The sequence below is a fragment of the Rattus norvegicus genome, chromosome 7 (genome assembly GCF_021556685.1).
Source record: "Rattus norvegicus strain SHRSP/BbbUtx chromosome 7, alternate assembly SHRSP_T2T, whole genome shotgun sequence".
Lineage (NCBI taxonomy): Eukaryota > Metazoa > Chordata > Mammalia > Rodentia > Muridae > Rattus > Rattus norvegicus.
The window spans coordinates 117,991,605-118,007,075 of NC_141540.1; the positions used below are offsets into that span (position 1 = coordinate 117,991,605).

General features: G+C 51.5%; 3 protein-coding genes across 46 annotated transcripts; 1 reads left to right on the plus strand and 2 right to left on the minus strand.

The window, feature by feature from the left end:
* Positions 1–101: 101 nt before the first annotated feature.
* Positions 102–6,485, plus strand: Lrrc14 (leucine rich repeat containing 14). 42 transcript variants are annotated; one of them, XM_087558690.1, is made up of 7 exons: positions 102–537; positions 772–1,012; positions 1,508–1,551; positions 3,166–3,534; positions 4,255–4,608; positions 4,801–5,385; positions 5,484–6,485. In XM_087558690.1, exons 4-7 carry the CDS (start codon positions 3,509–3,511, stop codon positions 6,049–6,051), a joined length of 1,533 nt encoding a protein of 510 aa, XP_087414816.1. In that variant the 5' UTR covers positions 102–537; positions 772–1,012; positions 1,508–1,551; positions 3,166–3,508; the 3' UTR covers positions 6,052–6,485.
* A 177-nt stretch (positions 6,486–6,662) lies between these two features.
* On the minus strand, positions 6,663–13,697 carry Lrrc24 (leucine rich repeat containing 24). 3 transcript variants are annotated; one of them, NM_001439786.1, is given in 6 exon segments: positions 6,663–7,683; positions 9,496–9,664; positions 9,804–10,082; positions 10,237–10,484; positions 11,314–11,431; positions 13,650–13,697. In NM_001439786.1, coding segments are annotated over 4 exon segments (1,566 nt in total). In that variant the 5' UTR covers positions 10,420–10,484; positions 11,314–11,431; positions 13,650–13,697; the 3' UTR covers positions 6,663–6,748.
* On the minus strand, positions 12,997–15,341 carry C7h8orf82 (similar to human chromosome 8 open reading frame 82). Its single transcript, NM_001007751.1, has 3 exons — positions 15,177–15,341; positions 14,697–14,745; positions 12,997–14,525 (listed from the first exon to the last, which is right to left on the minus strand). Exons 1-3 carry the CDS (start codon positions 15,336–15,338, stop codon positions 14,080–14,082), a joined length of 657 nt encoding a protein of 218 aa, NP_001007752.1. The 5' UTR covers positions 15,339–15,341; the 3' UTR covers positions 12,997–14,079.
* Between the last annotated feature and the right edge of the window lie 130 nt (positions 15,342–15,471).

The following is a 15,471-nucleotide window of genomic DNA, read 5'->3' on the forward strand; positions in this document are numbered from 1 at the left end:
GAGAACTGACGACAGGCGGCGCTGGGCGGTGCGCACATTCTTTGAACCCTGGAGGGGCGGGTCGAGTGATGTGTTGCGTCATCACAGCGCGCCGCGGCGCTGGGCGAGGCTTGCTGGGCGAGGGGAGGGGTTGGAGGCCTTGGTAGTGGGGGCGGATGAGCTGGGGCCCGGGGGTTGGTATTCGAGCTGTGCTAGGAGTCAGCAGCCGTTAATGGTCAGGGCATTCGGACGGCAGGTTCGACGAGGACTGACGCTTGAAGGCCACAGCTGAGGCGGATTCTCGGGAGGTGCCGCTGCGCGCGCGGGAATGGGCCGCAAGCGCAGGGCGACCTAGGGGCGGGTGAGAACGTTCTCGGCCTGTAAAAACAGGCTCGCCTGGATTAGTTGAAGTTCCGGGCTTTTTTTCTCGAAGGACCCGAGCGTGCGCGTCCATATGAATCACCGCCGAGACCGCTGTGTCCTGTGTGCAGTAGCATCACCCAGAAGCAATTTTTTCTTGGGGACCAGGCCGGCTGCTTTCGTTTCCTCTTATGACAGGTGCTTGATTGGCTTGTCCTGTCGGTTAGGCAGCCCTCCCAAGATTATCTTAAGGTAGAACCAGATCAAGGGTAGTCACCTGGGGTTTCCCAGGGACCGGTACCTTAAGGACTTGTACAAGGTGTTAGAAGTAAGCAAACCCCGGGTTTCTGCAGTCTTTCTGGTCTCCACTCTTGTCCCGTGCTGCGGCTTTCCATAAGGCTTATTAGGCCTTGGTTTTCCATTGTGTTATAGGATGAGAATTGTAACTGAAGTTCTGAGGGTAAGGTGTTTTGCCCACAGGAAGTCTACTGACCCTGTCTGTAGCAGGAATCATTCAGCCTCAGTGTGTTTTGTATGCGGCTTCTCAGCTGGAACACTTTGGCAGTTTTGGCTTGGATCTTTGTGAATCCTGTGAATTTAAGACCTGGTGTCTCTGTGCAGTGGTTTCTCAGTGAAGAGAAGGTACCCGAATAAGAAGCAAGGACCACAGAGGGTGAGAGTTGCCTTTCCTCAGGGGTTTCTGTGCCTAATTACACCTTATAAAACTGTTGCCTCTGGAGTTTGAACTTAAGGCCTTGGTCTCAGAGGCTGCACACCATCTGTAGTCAGGATCCTTTTTTGAAAAAACAGAACCTGGCACTTGACTAAGCTGTGTCAGACTTCCTTAAATCCAAGGGCATATCCATGTGGAGGGTTAGGAGGTGGCTACTGGCTCTGAGGGAATTCTCTGTTGTGGGTCTGATGGGAAGAGAGGTCTGGGATTTATTTCACTTTAGAAAATATTTACTTTCCTGTTTTTGTACATGTATATATCATGTGCATGTAAACGCCCTCTGGTCAAAAGAGGGCATCTGCATCAGTTACATGAGGCTGTGACATACCACGTTGGTTCTGAAAACGAAACTAGGGTCTTTTGCAAGATTAGTAAATGCTCTTAACTGTTGAACCATCTCTCCACCCCCACTCCCACCCCACCCCCATTTTACAGCAAACATCCAAATCTGCTGGAACTCAATATTGGGCGGCCAGCTGGTAAGCTTCAAGGAGCCTTCTGACTCCAGTGCTGGGGTTACAGAGCTGTGGCACCAGTATCCTGCTTTTACATAGAGTCAGAATCGAGCCCTCACGCTTGGCAAGCACTATACAAAAAGGCATTTCCCAGCCCCCTTTTTTTCTCTTCTCTCTTCTCTTCTCTTCTCTTCTTTCTCTCTCTCTCTCTCTCTCTCTCTCTCTCTCTCTCTCTTTCTCTTTCTCTTTCTCTTTCTCTCTTTTTTTCTTTTTTGAGCTAGGATGTTACTGTGTAAGGATAAACAGACTAGGTGTACAACTCCATGCCTAGCCCTTACTTTGCTTCTGAGGAAGGGTTCCTAAGTCATTGTGATTTGGCAGGCTTCAAGTATCGGTGTTGGGCCCTGCAGGGCAGCAGCTTATTTATGAGAAGGTCACACATAAACAAACATGTTATTGACAGTGCTACGCTATGTGTGTTCTGCCTGACACTTTGTTTACCCTGTGTCTCCTGTCCACTCTGCATCGTGCTGAGTTCTTATAGGAATGGCTCCTGCCAAGTGTGATGGCACATGCTTGTAATCCCAGAAGAGGCAGGAGGATTGCTACAAACTCAAGATAAGCCTAGACTACAGGGAGACTATCTCAAGGCAAACAAAGAAACTTTCCTTTGTGCAACTCTTCTCTACTAACTGCCAACTCCATGTCAGATACCTTGGTGGGCTTTGTACTACTGACAACTTGGGGAGGTGTAGATGAATTGAAGCAATTTGCTCAGTGGCTGTGTCACCACGATTTGAGCAACTCCATTGATGCTCAATTTCTTCTTCAAGTCTAAGGGGTCCTGTCAGGGGCAGACAGGTCTCTAGTCAAATGATCTAGACGAAGAAATGTCCATAAACGGGTTATTCTGTGGACTTCTGATGCCCACAGAATCGTCCCAGTTCCTTATGTTGGGGTGGATGGTTCTGGTTATTCTAAGAACTGTGGATATGTTTTCTTTTAAGGGATACTATACAAATGTAGCTTTGGGCAGGGGGAACTAGAGAATTTAAACTCAGGGATTGCTACCTTTCCTTTCCTCTTTTCTATCCTTCTTAGTTTAAAAAAAAGGGGGGGGGTGATATAGTAATACATAGAAGTTAGAGAAATAGACAAACAGGGATAGATTAGCAAACTTACTCTTAAACAAAATTTTACAGCTATATCTTACATTGATAGAAATGTTTGTAATTGATACAAAGTTGAAGCTGCAATCTTTTCATTGGTATAGAATGCATTTTACACAAATGCGAGGTTTTCATTGGTATACTTTCTTATTGATTTATAATTGAGATTAATATTGCTACTTTAACATAAGCATTGTGCCTTCACTATGCATCTAAGAATACAAGTCTTAGACCCAGTCCTATAACTGCTATTATACATTATTTTTAGTTGATTAACCAGTACCAGCTAAAGACCAGATAGCAAAGTCATGGTTCTGAGTCAGTTTAGATGGGTTTTGGAAATACTTCGATTAGAGAGGGCCAACGGTAGTCTATGCTTAACAGTTCAGAAACGCCTATGTAGATAGGAAATCTTCAAGGGCGTCAGAAGTACACAGAATAACCCATTTATGGACATTTCTTCGTCTAGATCATTTGACTAGAGACCTGTCTGCCCCTGACAGGACCCCTTAGACTCGAAGAAGAAATTGAGCATCAATGGAGTTGCTCAAATTGTGGTGACACAGCCACTGAGCAAATTGCTTCAATTCATCTACAGACAAAACACTGTCCAGAAAAGGACAAATTATGCAGAATAGTTGACTGATAATCTCTGCCAAAGCAGGGTGATCAGCCCTTCAAAATCTACATTACAAAGGTCTGTCAGATGATCCTGGGCCAGAAGGCTGAAGACTGATGCTCCGACATATTAAGGAATAGGGGGACTGTCCAGGTGGTCAGCAGTCTCTATAAATTGGCTAAGCTTGGAAGCCATGTTTTGTGCTTCCCATATTTTCAGGTAATATTAATCATTCTTGGATTTCTGATGTGGTTGGAGACTGGTAGTCTCATAGACAACACAAGCAGTTTAGTATTGAGAAAGATGATAAATCTGTTAGGGTGGTTTTCAGGTGGCATAGGATCTAGAACCAGGATATAGTCAGGTATAGTATTTAGTATAGATGACATGGTTAATGAACAAAATTGATGGACTGGGTGATGAGTGTATTGTTGGTTTTATAAATTACAGAATGGTAATAATACTTAGTTCACATATGTATAGGGAAAAGGTTTTTTAACTGGACAAAAAGGAAATGTTGTGGTTTGCCTTGGAGTTCTCTCTGAATTTATAAAATAAAGGCAAGAGCTCGAGATTTGGGCAGAGGGAGGAGTCGGGAGCAAGAGGGGAGGAGTCAGGAGGGGAGGAGCCAGGAGGGGGAGGAGTCAGGGTAGGAGAAAGGAAAGAAGTGAGGAGAGAGTTGTCGAGGGAAAAGGAGAAGCTAGAGACCAGGCAAATAAAAGGTACAAGGGATGAGGGATTTGGGAGCTAGGAATAGGACAGTGTAGGGTGGATCTGCCCAATCTAGACGCTAGATTGTTTTCATATTAATTGAGTTGAGTTTTCTTTGTACTGGCCGACTTGGGTTGGAGAGAAAACTGCAACAAACTGCAACAGGGAGGGTGTGGCCTGATACTGGCCCAGGCTTTGTCTTCCCTAATTAAGATTCCCCTCCTGCAGGGGCCTGTCTGCCCAGTCCAGCACCATGCACACGCTTGTGTTCCTCAGCACACGCCAGGTGCTTCAGTGCCAGCCAGCTGCCTGCCAGGCCTTGCCCCTGCTGCCCCGAGAACTCTTCCCTCTGCTGTTCAAGGTGGCCTTCATGGACAAGAAGACAGCCGTGCTGCGTGAGCTGGTGCACACGTGGCCCTTTCCCCTCCTCAGTTTCCAGCAGCTGCTGCAGGAGTGTGCCCACTGCAGTCGAGCCCTGCTGCAGGAACGGCTCAGCACAGAAAGCATGCAGGCTGTGATCCTGGGACTGACCGCCCGGATACATGCTCGAGAAGCAGAGGCTGGCACACAGCCCGTTTGCAGGTATGCATTTATCTGAGGGGCCCATAGGCTAGGGGCACAGCAGAGATTCTCTGAATTGGTTCTAGGCTGTGGTTCTGAGGTCAGAAAGAGCTCAGTATGGAATACTCCTGTCTGTTACTTCTGTACAAAGTAGCTGGGAGGGATGTAGGCCTTTCTCCCTCATTCCCTGCCTCTGCCCATTCCTGCTCCCAGGAAGCATACACTGCGGGTACTGGACATGACTGGCCTCCTGGATGATGGTGTGGAGCAGGATCCAGGAACCATGAGCATGTGGGACTGTACAGCGGCGGTAGCCAGAACTTGTATTGCCCAGCAGCAGGTCGGGACTGCTAAGCCAGGGCTGTCACCAGTCCCCGTGGAAATTCGTGTAGACCTTCGGGTAAACCGGGCCTCCTATACATTCCTTCGTGAGGCACTCCAGAGTAGTGTGGACAGCCTGCTGCGGCTCTGCTGCCGGGACCTCCGGGCTGAGGATCTGCCCATGCGTAACACTGTGGCCCTACTACAGCTTCTAGATGCAGGCTGTCTGCGCCGTATAGACCTGCGCTTCAATAACCTGGGCTTGCGTGGCCTGTCTGTCATTATCCCACATGTGGCCCGCTTTCAGCACCTAGCCAGCCTGAGGCTGCATTATGTGCATGGGGACTCCAGACAGCCCTCCGTGGATGGTGAGGACAACTTTCGCTACTTCCTGGCCCAGATGGGCCGGTTCATCTGTCTTCGGGAGCTCAGCATTGGCTCTTCTCTCCTCTCAGGCAGTCTGGATCAACTGCTCAGGTGAGTGAGCCCTCCCATTGCCCCACCCCCTTTTCATGTGAGGACATTCTGCTTGGCCTACCTGACATAACCCTTCTGTACCCCCTTTGTCCCCGCAGCACCCTGCAGAGGCCCCTGGAAAGCCTAGAGCTGGCCTTCTGTGCACTGTTGCCTGAGGACCTACGCTTCCTGGCTCAGAGCTCTCATGCTGCCCACCTCAAAAAGCTGGACTTGAGTGGCAATGACTTGTCAGGCAACCAGCTGACACCCTTCCAGGGTCTGCTGCAGGCAGTAGCAGCCACACTGCTGCATCTTGAGCTGACTGAGTGCCAGATTGCTGATGCCCAGTTGTTGGCCACACTGCCCACCCTGACTCGCTGTGCCAGTCTCCGATACCTTGGTCTCTATGGCAACCCTTTGTCTATGGCAGGACTTAAAGAGCTGCTTCGGGACTCTGTGATTCAGGCTGAGCTACGTACTGTGGTGCACCCTTTCCCTGTGGACTGCTATGAGGGTCTTCCTTGGCCGCCACCTGCCTCTGTCCTTCTGGAAGCCTCCATCAATGAGGAGAAGTTTGCCCGTGTAGAAGCTGAGTTACACCAGCTGCTGTTAGCTTCAGGCCGTGCCCATGTACTCTGGACCACAGACATCTATGGCCGGCTGGCTGCAGACTATTTTAACCTCTGATCTCCAGGTCTTGGTGAAGTCTTAGGTTTTCTGCAGAGTTTGCCTTTCTCCTGGGTACACCTTGAGTCACCTCTACTTTCTGCAGTGTCCTTCACCTGCTTATCTGGCTGCCTCTCGGTGTCTCAGGCCTGTGCTCCCCTGTTCTGTATGATGTACTTGATGGCTCTGCTGAGTTGCGGTGTCTCTGTAGAAAACGGTTCCTGGACACATCCCATGCCCTCAGCAGGGGTGCAGTACATTGAGGTAGATGTTAGGATGATCTGCTCCAGGGCATCTTTGGGTCTTATACTGTGTACCCTGCCTGGCACCCTAGTACCTGGCTCTGGAGGGTGTGAGTAAGGTACAAATGTGCAGTATCTGAAATGTGAATTTATGGGCTTTTTGATGTGTGTGTCCTAATTGGATGGGAAAGACTTACCTGCTTTTCTAGTGTTGCCTTACTGTGGCCAGTTGTCAATCTGTCACCCAATATTGCCCATTAGCTTATAAGTAGATTATCCCACTATTCTTACTGTCCAAAGCCAGGGTGGATCGCCAGAGCTGGCAGCTGGAGGAAAACATCTAACGCCCAACCCACAACTCCCGACCAGGCTGCCCCAACACAGTCAGCGGAAAAGCCTGGCTTCAACTTTACTTTGAGCATGCGCGGTTCTGCACCGGCCAATCCCCAGTGCTTATGTCATTAGTACGCGCAAGCTCAGCAATGGATCTCATAGGCCACACGTGTAGGGAGGCGTGTCCCAGACCTGAGGCCCTCGGGAGGATTGTGTTCCGGGGGCTCCTCTGGCGGTATCTCTGTGAACAGGGGCTTGGACCGGTCAATAACGAACATTTCGTGTCCATGGTCATCACGGAGCTCCTCGAGCTGTGCGAAGGTGCAAGGCCCATCCGAATAGTCATTGACAAATAGGGTGCCTTCCCCCGACGGCACAGGCATCTTTTTCCGCCGACGTCGGCGTCTGCAGATCATAGCTGCCAACAACAGCGCGGTGAGCGCCAGCAGCGCTATGGCTGCTGTGATCGCTGTCTGCGTTGCTAGCCCCAGCGCTCGGAAGGCCATGCTGCCTCCCTCGTGTTGTGGTTCTTGTCCCACCGGGCGTGTAGCCGGGGCTTGCGGCGCGGGTAGCTGCTGGGACTGCTGCCGGGATGCGTTGACCAGTAGATGGAAGAGCACCCGCGCTTTGCCACCAGCATTGGTGGCCTCGCATTCGTACTTGCCTGCGTGAGCCAGTGTGATGTTGGTGAGGAAGAGCATGCCGCTGCCGGTGTCACGGGTGGCATGCCCGCCCAGGCCTGGTGCCCCACCTTCCAGCTGGACCTGTGCTTGAGGCTTACCATCGCGAGGCTGGAGCATCTTTCTCCAGACCACCAGGGGCTGTGGGTAGCCTGATGCCTGACAGGCAACCTGCAGGTCCTCTCCCAGATTAGCTGTGAGTTCCGGGGGCTCCACGTTCACGGAGGGAGGAATGCAGATAAGGCTACCCCCAGATACTTCCAGCAGACTTTGTAGCGCCAGGCGTGGAGGTTCTGCGCATGTGATCTTCTTGTCTCTGGAGCTCAGCAGCCGTCGGCCCCCCTCTTTGATCCAAGAGCCCAACCAGTGAAGGGCACAATCACAACGCCATGGGTTCTCTGTGTGGGGCAGAATAGAGCCTAGGTAGGTGGGTTCTGCTAGTCCAGACAGAAGCTCTTATCTACCTCTTCTAGATGCCTATAGAGTTCCAGAACCTTTGTCACCTCTTCCCTCACTCCAAGTTCCTAGAAATGTGTGTGGTCCTAGTTCCTGAAAAAGCACCAGCTTCTCTGAAGTCCCAGTTTTGCAAGCCACATCCCCGTATATTCCAGCAGCACTGAAACCCTATTGTCAAATGAGCTCGCTCCAGTTTTGCCTGCCTCCCCCTGATGACAAGTTGTAAGAGCCTCAATTCCCTACACACAGAGAAACCCTGTGTTGAAAACCAAAACAAAAAAGAGCTTCAGTCCTGCTAGGTTGCTCTGATAAGTTTAATAGATGCATAAGCTGTAACTTTTTACAGCACTCCCTTGTAGTCCCTTCCCAAGGCTGAGGGTTCTGGTGTGGCCCTGCCAAGCAATGCCCACAGGCTGCCATAGTGAAGCAAGATAGGAAAGGGGAATTATAGTGGCACAGGAAGGGAAACAAGTTCTCATAGACTCTGACTGAGGCCTCTCACCAAGTGATATCCACATTTACTTTGAAAATTGCCAACCAAACAATACTCCCTTTATATTGAGAAGATTACTAAAACAGCAGTGAACCATAGGCAAGGCTGAGCATCTATCCGTGATCCTCAAGAATGGCCTTGCTCTTTTTGTAGGGAATTTCTGGGGTAATCACAAGACTAAACCTTTGTTCACTAAGGGCATCTTCCCTGAAAACCCTTGTTACTTGGGAATTTACACTATCTTCTGTATCCCTGTCCAGTGCGTAGGAACCACCCTGTGATCTCACTTAAGCTTTTGTTTTGTTTTCAGGACAGGGTTTCTCTGTGTAGTCCTGGCTATCCTGGAACTTAATTTTTATAGACCAGGCTGGTCTTGAACTCAGAAATCCTACTGCTTCTGCCCCCAAGTGCTGGAACTAAAGGTTTGTGCTACTATGCCCAGCTCACATAAGCTGGTTTTTTTTAATTGTCTCTCTTCTTTTTTTGTATTATCTTTTTTTTTTCATCTTTATTAACTTGGGTATTTCTTATTTACATTTCGATTGTTATTCCCTTTCCCAGTTTCCGGGCAAACATTCCCCTCCCCCCTCCCCTTTCTTATCGGTGTTCCCCTCCCCACCCTCCCCCCATTGTCCCCCTCCCCCCATAGACTAGTTCACTGGGGGTTCAGTCTTAGCAGGACCCAGGGCTTCCCCTTCCACTGGTGCTCTTACTAGGATATTCATTGCTACCTATGAGGTTGGAGCCCAGAGTCAGTCCATGTATAGTCTTTGGGTAGTGGCTTAGTCCCTGGAAGCTCTGGTTGCTTGACATTGTTGTTCTTATGGGGTCTTGAGCCCCATAAGTTCTTTAATAGTCCTTTAAGGTGTAATTTCTGAAGCCATCAAATTCAGTATATATGGCTATCATAAAGGCACTTACTTTGTAAAACCCACATCAACGTTCTTGGGTGTTTTCTTTCCACAGGACCTGTCTTAACCCTTATGTTTCAAATCTATATTAACATCCCTTTTAATAAATCCAAACTCTGTTATATCTTGTTTTATTCTGAAATCATTTTCAGCAGTGAAGTAGAACGTGGCTCAACCTGAGTCAGGGACTGTAAAAATTAAGGGAACTCCCCAGGTCGATATGGCCACAGTGTGGATCTGCCTCAGTTCCTACCACCACTGACAGCAGGAACCCACTGTGTACCTAAGCCTGCTTCTCCCTGCTGATGCAGCTGTGGACCCAGAAGAGAGCCATGCCAAAGAAGAGTTACCTGTGAGGCGTAGCACTTGTAGGCTGCTCAGAGGCTGCAGGGCCTCCTTGCTGATGGTGCCCAGTTGGTTCCTGCTGAGGTCCAGTAGGGCCAGGGAGGAAAGCCCAGCCAGGGCCTGGTCTTCCAGTAATTCAATGCTGTTTTCTTGAAGATGAAGTTCCTGTAGTCGCTGAAGTAGGGGCAGGAGATCATCAGGGAAAAGGGCCATGGGTAGCTAGGCTGACTTCTCTCCCCCCTAACCTCTCCCACCAGTAGTGCAGTTAGGGATATCACAGCAAGATACAGAAGTTTTGGCGTTTGTTGCTTACCGGCAGGTGCAAAAAGGTGAAATCTAGCAGCTTCGCCAGCTGGTTTCCAGCCAGGTAAAGCACTCGAAGCTGGACCAGGCCCACAAAGGCGCCGCCACGCAATCCCCGAAGCCGGTTGCCGGTCAGCGCCAGTTCAAGCAGGCGGGGCTGTGCACGAAAGGCGCCAGACTCCAGCGCCCGCAGGGTATTGTTATGCAGGTAGAGGTGTCGCAGGGCAGCAAGCGGTGCCAGGGCGCCTTGCTCCAGGTGCGCGATGCTGTTGTCTTGCAGGAACAGCGTCTAAAGGTTGTAGGGACGACAATATTACTTCATTGTGGGACATGTCCTAGCGACCGTCCACTCACTAGACTCTTAGGTTCACACACTCGATTCTGATGGACACTCGCAGCCCATTACTCCAAGCCAAGGCCCGCCAGTCCCGCACAGTGCCCACCTGCGTCCCCGGAGGGATTCCCGGTGGGACCACGCGCAACCGTAGGGCGCCACACTCCACTGTGGCGCTGTAGCAGCGGCAGGCGGCGGGACAGCCGGTGGCGCGGGGTGGGAGTCCAGGCAGCAGCGGCAGCAGCAATAAACCCAGCAGTAGCAGCAGCAGCGCGGGGGGTCCTGGGGCCATTTCCGAAGAGCCCCACCAGGAAGCTGTGGCTTCCCCAGAGAATGGACCCGGATGGGATGCGCCTCCTGAAACAGGTTAGCAGGCCTGTGCTAACATTATCCAGCCAGAGCTTAAGCAGGAATGAAATGTTAGGCATGGTGGGTTATGTTCTTAACCTAAACACTGGGGAAACCGAGGCAGCTGGATTGTTGTAGGTTCAAGGCCAGGTCTAGGCTGTATGTTCCAGGCCAGGTCGGCTGGAACACAGTGAGACTTAGTACTCAGGGGCTAGGTAGGCAGTGGTGGCACAGCCTTTAATCTCAGAATTTACTTGGGAGACAGACCTCTTTGAGTTTGACTCCTACAGAGTGAGATGCACGCAGTCAAGGCTATACAGAGAAAATCTGACTTGAAAACCAACCAACTGAATCAAACCAAAAACAAACCATCACTTAGGCTACAGAGGAAGGCAGATCTCTAAGTTGAGGCCAGACTGGTCTACATAGTGAGTTCCAGGTTGGCCAAGGATGCTGCAGATATATGAAATTCTGTCTCCATAAAAGGAAGAAAGCGAAGCCTCCCTACTCCCCTTTCACTCTTGGGAAAACCTGCGTGAAGGCACTGCACAACACAGCCACACAGGTAAAGGCACTTGCCTGGCAAGACTGGTGACCTGAGCAGCGTCTCCCCAACCCACATAGAAGTGGAAGAAAAGAAGCAACTCCACAAAGGCGGCCTCTGACTTGTGTGAGCATCCCCCACTCCCAACTGATGCACACACACACACACACACACACACACACACACACACACATACACGCACGCACTCACATACAGTTTTTAAAAAGGAAACAAAACAAAACCAAAGCAAAACCTTAAAACAACAACAAACCCAAAAGCATTGATGGTCCTTACCTTGCCCTAGGCCTCTTCCTGTGCCTACACTGAGATCCTTTTACTCTTCATTGTCACGGCAGCCTTCACTGGGCTCTCCTCGGTTCCCAGATGCAACAGAACGTAACTCGGGAACTGCCTGGGTAGCAAAGTCCAAGGCAATTACCCAGGTATGGGCCAAAAAAAAAAAAAAAGAGGGCTCTGGGCAGACGTGCCCCCTTGGTCTCACTCTGTGGGCACTGGCATCAGCATAAAGTTCAGCACTGAGCAGAAACTTTATCGTGCCTCATCACAAAAGCAAGGGACCCCACATGACCTGGACCCATTCGATCCCACCTTATGGTTCATTTGTCATGATCTGAAGGGGATTTGGGGAGACATGGTGCTCAATGCATAGCTTGGTGTGGTCCATAATCCTCCTGTTGTAGGGACAGAGGTGGGTAGAAAGCTCACCAAGAGTTAGGCTTTTCTTGGGGGTTAACTCATACATTTTATTTCCTTTTGGGGAGGGTCTACTGTTTCTCTGGTTGGCCCAGAGATGTCTGTCTGCCTCTGGGTGCTGAGATTAAAGGCCTATGGCACTATGTCTAGCTTACTTCCTGTTCTCTCCTTTTCAAAAAATATTTTCTGTGCATGAGTGTTTTGCTTTGCATGTATGTGTGTGCATCTCATGCAAACCTGGGATCCTCAGAAGTCAGAAGAGGGCATCGGATCCCCTGGAACTGAATTTAGGATGGTTGTGAGCCACCATGTGGGTGCTGGGAATTCACCCCCAGCCCTACCCCAACTGAGACAGGGTCTCTTTCTATGTGTCCATGACTATCCTCAATCTCTGTGTAAAGCGGGCTGGCCTTGAACTCACAGAGATCCACCTGCCTCTGCCTCTCTAGTACTGGCATTAGAGACCTGAGCCTCCACACCTGATTGTTCCTTCTAATTTGTTGAGTCAGGGTCTTGCTATACTTGAACCTGAGACACTTGTAATCAAGCTCCCAAGTGGCAAGGTCACAGGGGGCGGCCCCATCACGCTTAGCTTTCTCAGGTAAGTTTTAGAGAACGGAGGGATAAGACAAACAGCAGGAAAAACAGTCCAGAGCCCATGCCTTGGCCCCAAAGCTGGTTCCAAACAGGTCTGTGTTTTTGGAGTAGATGAAGGTGTGTGTCCTGGCTGGGATGTGGGAGGAAACCTTAGGTCATCACTGGTTTTTAATTTTCTTCTTTCCTCCCGTCTGGGGATTGACCTCAGTTTCTCCCACACATCAAGCACAGGCTTAAGCACACAATATACCACTGAGTTCCTCTCCTATCATCACAACAGGGTATCTAGCTTTCTAAGTAGAATGTGGGAGCGGTGACCTCTGAAACTCTTAAGAAATGTGTTCTACAGTAGGTTAATGCATGTGCCTGGGAACTTAAGGACAGAAGGACTAGGGTCTAGTTCTAGCCACAATGGGCTCAGTTTTAACGGAGCTACCCGAAGCTGAGAAACCTGTTTTTTGAGGTTAAAGAGAATAGGACCAAGGGCGCACTGTTCTCAAGTGTCCAGGCTCATTTGGCAAGCTTTAGTGTTTTAATACCTGCTTATTCACCAGGTCTTCTTTGCTCTGAGTCAAGTTGAACTGTACTAAGTGGCCTTGGTGTTTGTCTCAATTTTGCACCAATTGGAAGTCACATGATCATTTAAAGTCAAAAGAGATGAAGCAGTACAGCAGTAAAGTTTTAATGGAATAGCTTTGGCGCAGGCAAAGGCAGCTCCTAGATATCTCAGGGCATGTGGAGCCCCAAGAAGTGGGGACGTTTGCTAGGTTTCTGGGTTTTATTTCCTGGTGCACGAATGGTTGGTCCCTGGCTCCAGGCCTCGCGCATCTGTTCAGCCTTCAGTAGCAAAGCCTTGATCTGTGCATTAGGGATCAGAGCTGCTGCTTATGCAGAAGCCCAGATGTGCATCAGTGCAAGATAGTCATGACAGGAATAAGGGCCCCTTACTAGACAAGCCCAAAAATCCTTTTATCAGGACATGATCCTCTAATCCTGGGCAGACGTGGGGTGTCGGTCTCCTGGGTGGCTATCTAGGGGGGAAGAAGGTGGAGAGGAGCCCTGTGTTCTCTGTCAGGCCCAGCTGAGGTCTCTGGCAGCCCTTGCGATCCGGCGCTTTTAACCAGCACTACCTCCCTTAACCGCCCCCTCCCGTTCCAGTGGGTCCGAGCCTGCTCATTGAGGGTGTGGTTTCCACCCCTTCCCATTGCCAGATCCTATGACCTTTTCTTGGTGCAGCAGTCAGAACCTAGAGGGTTCCGATCCCGCCCCCAAGCTCGGTGACCTTGGGCCAGGATCTCCCCCCCTCCCCGCCCCCTCACCTGCTCCAGTGGCGAGCGACTCCCCGCGGCGCTTGCGGCTGCAAGACTGGAGAAGCGGCGGGAGGGGGGGTGGATGTTGGGGTGGGCGCGCACGCGCACCGGCTCACGCGCGCCTTGCGCCTACTGCCTGACGTGACCGGCGCAGGCCAATCCGTGGTATGCAAAGCCGGTGCAAGGGTTAGAGGTGGCCGAGAAAGGATCTTTGTAGGGACAGAGGATAGCAGGGCTGCGCCAGAACCTTGGACAGCGCCAACCTACAGTCGCCCAGGGCTCACCTATGCGCGCGCGCACGCGAATGCACTCAGTCACCGTGCAGGTGACAGTGGACATCTAGGTTAACCTGGAGTTCTGAAGCCGAGAGGGGTAACCTGCGAATACTACAAAACCCAGTGTTTGCCCTAACCCTCCCCACACAGCCCCAGCCAGAGTCTCAGGGGGGCGGGGCAGCGAGCAGCAGCGGGGCCAGATCCATAGTTAGGGCGATACGCCGACCTTGCCACTGTACGTGAGAGGGGACCGTGGGTGAGTTAGGTCCATACTCGAAGCAAGCGCTGAGCTCGAAGGCCAGGGCCGAGCGCACTAGACCCACGCCGCCTGCCCGCTCCGGTGCTGGGTGGTACAGGCGCCCATTGGCCGCCAGGGGTAGCAAGCGAGCGGGCTCGAAGGGTATGGCCAGTGCCTCGCCGCCGCCGCAGTAGGAGAGACGAGGTGACTCGCTGTCGGAAGCCAGGAGGTGCGTGAAGACCACTGGCCGGTCTTCACAGCGCAGGAAGTTACGCTCTCTGCCACAAAGCGAGAGGAAAGGGAAGGAAGCCTCGTAGCGCCCGCTGTGGTTGGGTCTCAGACGGGAGAAGAAAGTGACCAGGAATTGCAGGTCTGTGGGAACAAAAGGCACGGACTGATCACGCTCGGTGACCAAGCTTCCCAGACACGCTCCTTTTCCTGGGCACACCAGCACTGGCATGAGCTAGCCTCCCACCCCCTTTGTGGATGGGGGCTTCCCTCAGAGTCGGGGTAGAGATAAGGGAGCAGTGCAGTAAGCAATACCTTTGAAGCAGGTGATAAAGTTCTTCATTTTGGAGTCATCTAGGAAAAGCTGCAGACAGAAGGAACACAGTGGACTGTAAGTCCTGGCAAGAAAGCCCGAAGGCCGGTGGTGTTTGCTGTCCTTGCTTTTCTGTGTGATTTGTTCGGGGCGGGGGCATGTGAAAGGGCCCTGCGGACTTTCTACAGACAGGTTTTCAGCATTGCAGCCCCCACCCCTTTTTCTACAGCAGACTTGACGGCCCTTTGTCACTAGCAATCACGAGCACTTGGCTCTAGGATTGGTGCTAGGACAGACTAGTGTGGGCGGGACTGCGATGCCGTGTAAGCAGCTGGCCCGGAATTTCCGGCTTCCAGCCTAGGCTTTGAACCCAAATCTACACGTAACACCTAACCCAGGTCTCGTCCCTAGAACCATTCCCCACCCGGTGCCCATTCCGCTGCTCCCCCGGGACTCCTCCCTCTGTCACTCGCCAGGCACACCTGGCCTTGGTGATCCACATAGTAGAAATACTCGCGGGTTCTGGGCTCCGGACTTTGGCCCTGTGTGTAGGAGACACGTTCGTTCCCACTGCAGGCCCGAGCTCTCTGCGACCTCGCCAAGACTAGAGCCAAGTTACGCATTGCCCCGCAAGGCGGCCACATCCTTTCACACCGGAAACAGATCACACAGTGCTGTGCTTGGGGTTTTGGGTTCCGCCGGCAGCACGTGCTCGGTGGGGCGGAGCTGTCTGACCCGCCTCCGGAAGTAGCTACGGGATGTGGACCCGCCCCCCAC

Excerpts from the sequence above, each read along its gene's own strand:
- Lrrc14 (XM_087558689.1), top strand. The coding sequence starts at position 434 with ATGAATCACCGCCGAGACCGCTGTGTCCTGTGTGCAGTAGCATCACCC. Across the intron at positions 538-960 it reads TTCGTTTCCTCTTATGACAG|TGGTTTCTCAGTGAAGAGAA; the intron begins GTGCTTGATTGG and ends GTCTCTGTGCAG. Across the intron at positions 1,013-1,507 it reads AGAAGCAAGGACCACAGAGG|CAAACATCCAAATCTGCTGG; the intron begins GTGAGAGTTGCC and ends CCCATTTTACAG.
- C7h8orf82 (NM_001007751.1), bottom strand. The coding sequence starts at position 15,338 with ATGTGGCCGCCTTGCGGGGCAATGCGTAACTTGGCTCTAGTCTTGGCG. Across the intron at positions 14,746-15,176 it reads ATGTGGATCACCAAGGCCAG|CTTTTCCTAGATGACTCCAA; the intron begins GTGTGCCTGGCG and ends TTCTGTCTGCAG. Across the intron at positions 14,526-14,696 it reads CTTTATCACCTGCTTCAAAG|ACCTGCAATTCCTGGTCACT; the intron begins GTATTGCTTACT and ends TTGTTCCCACAG.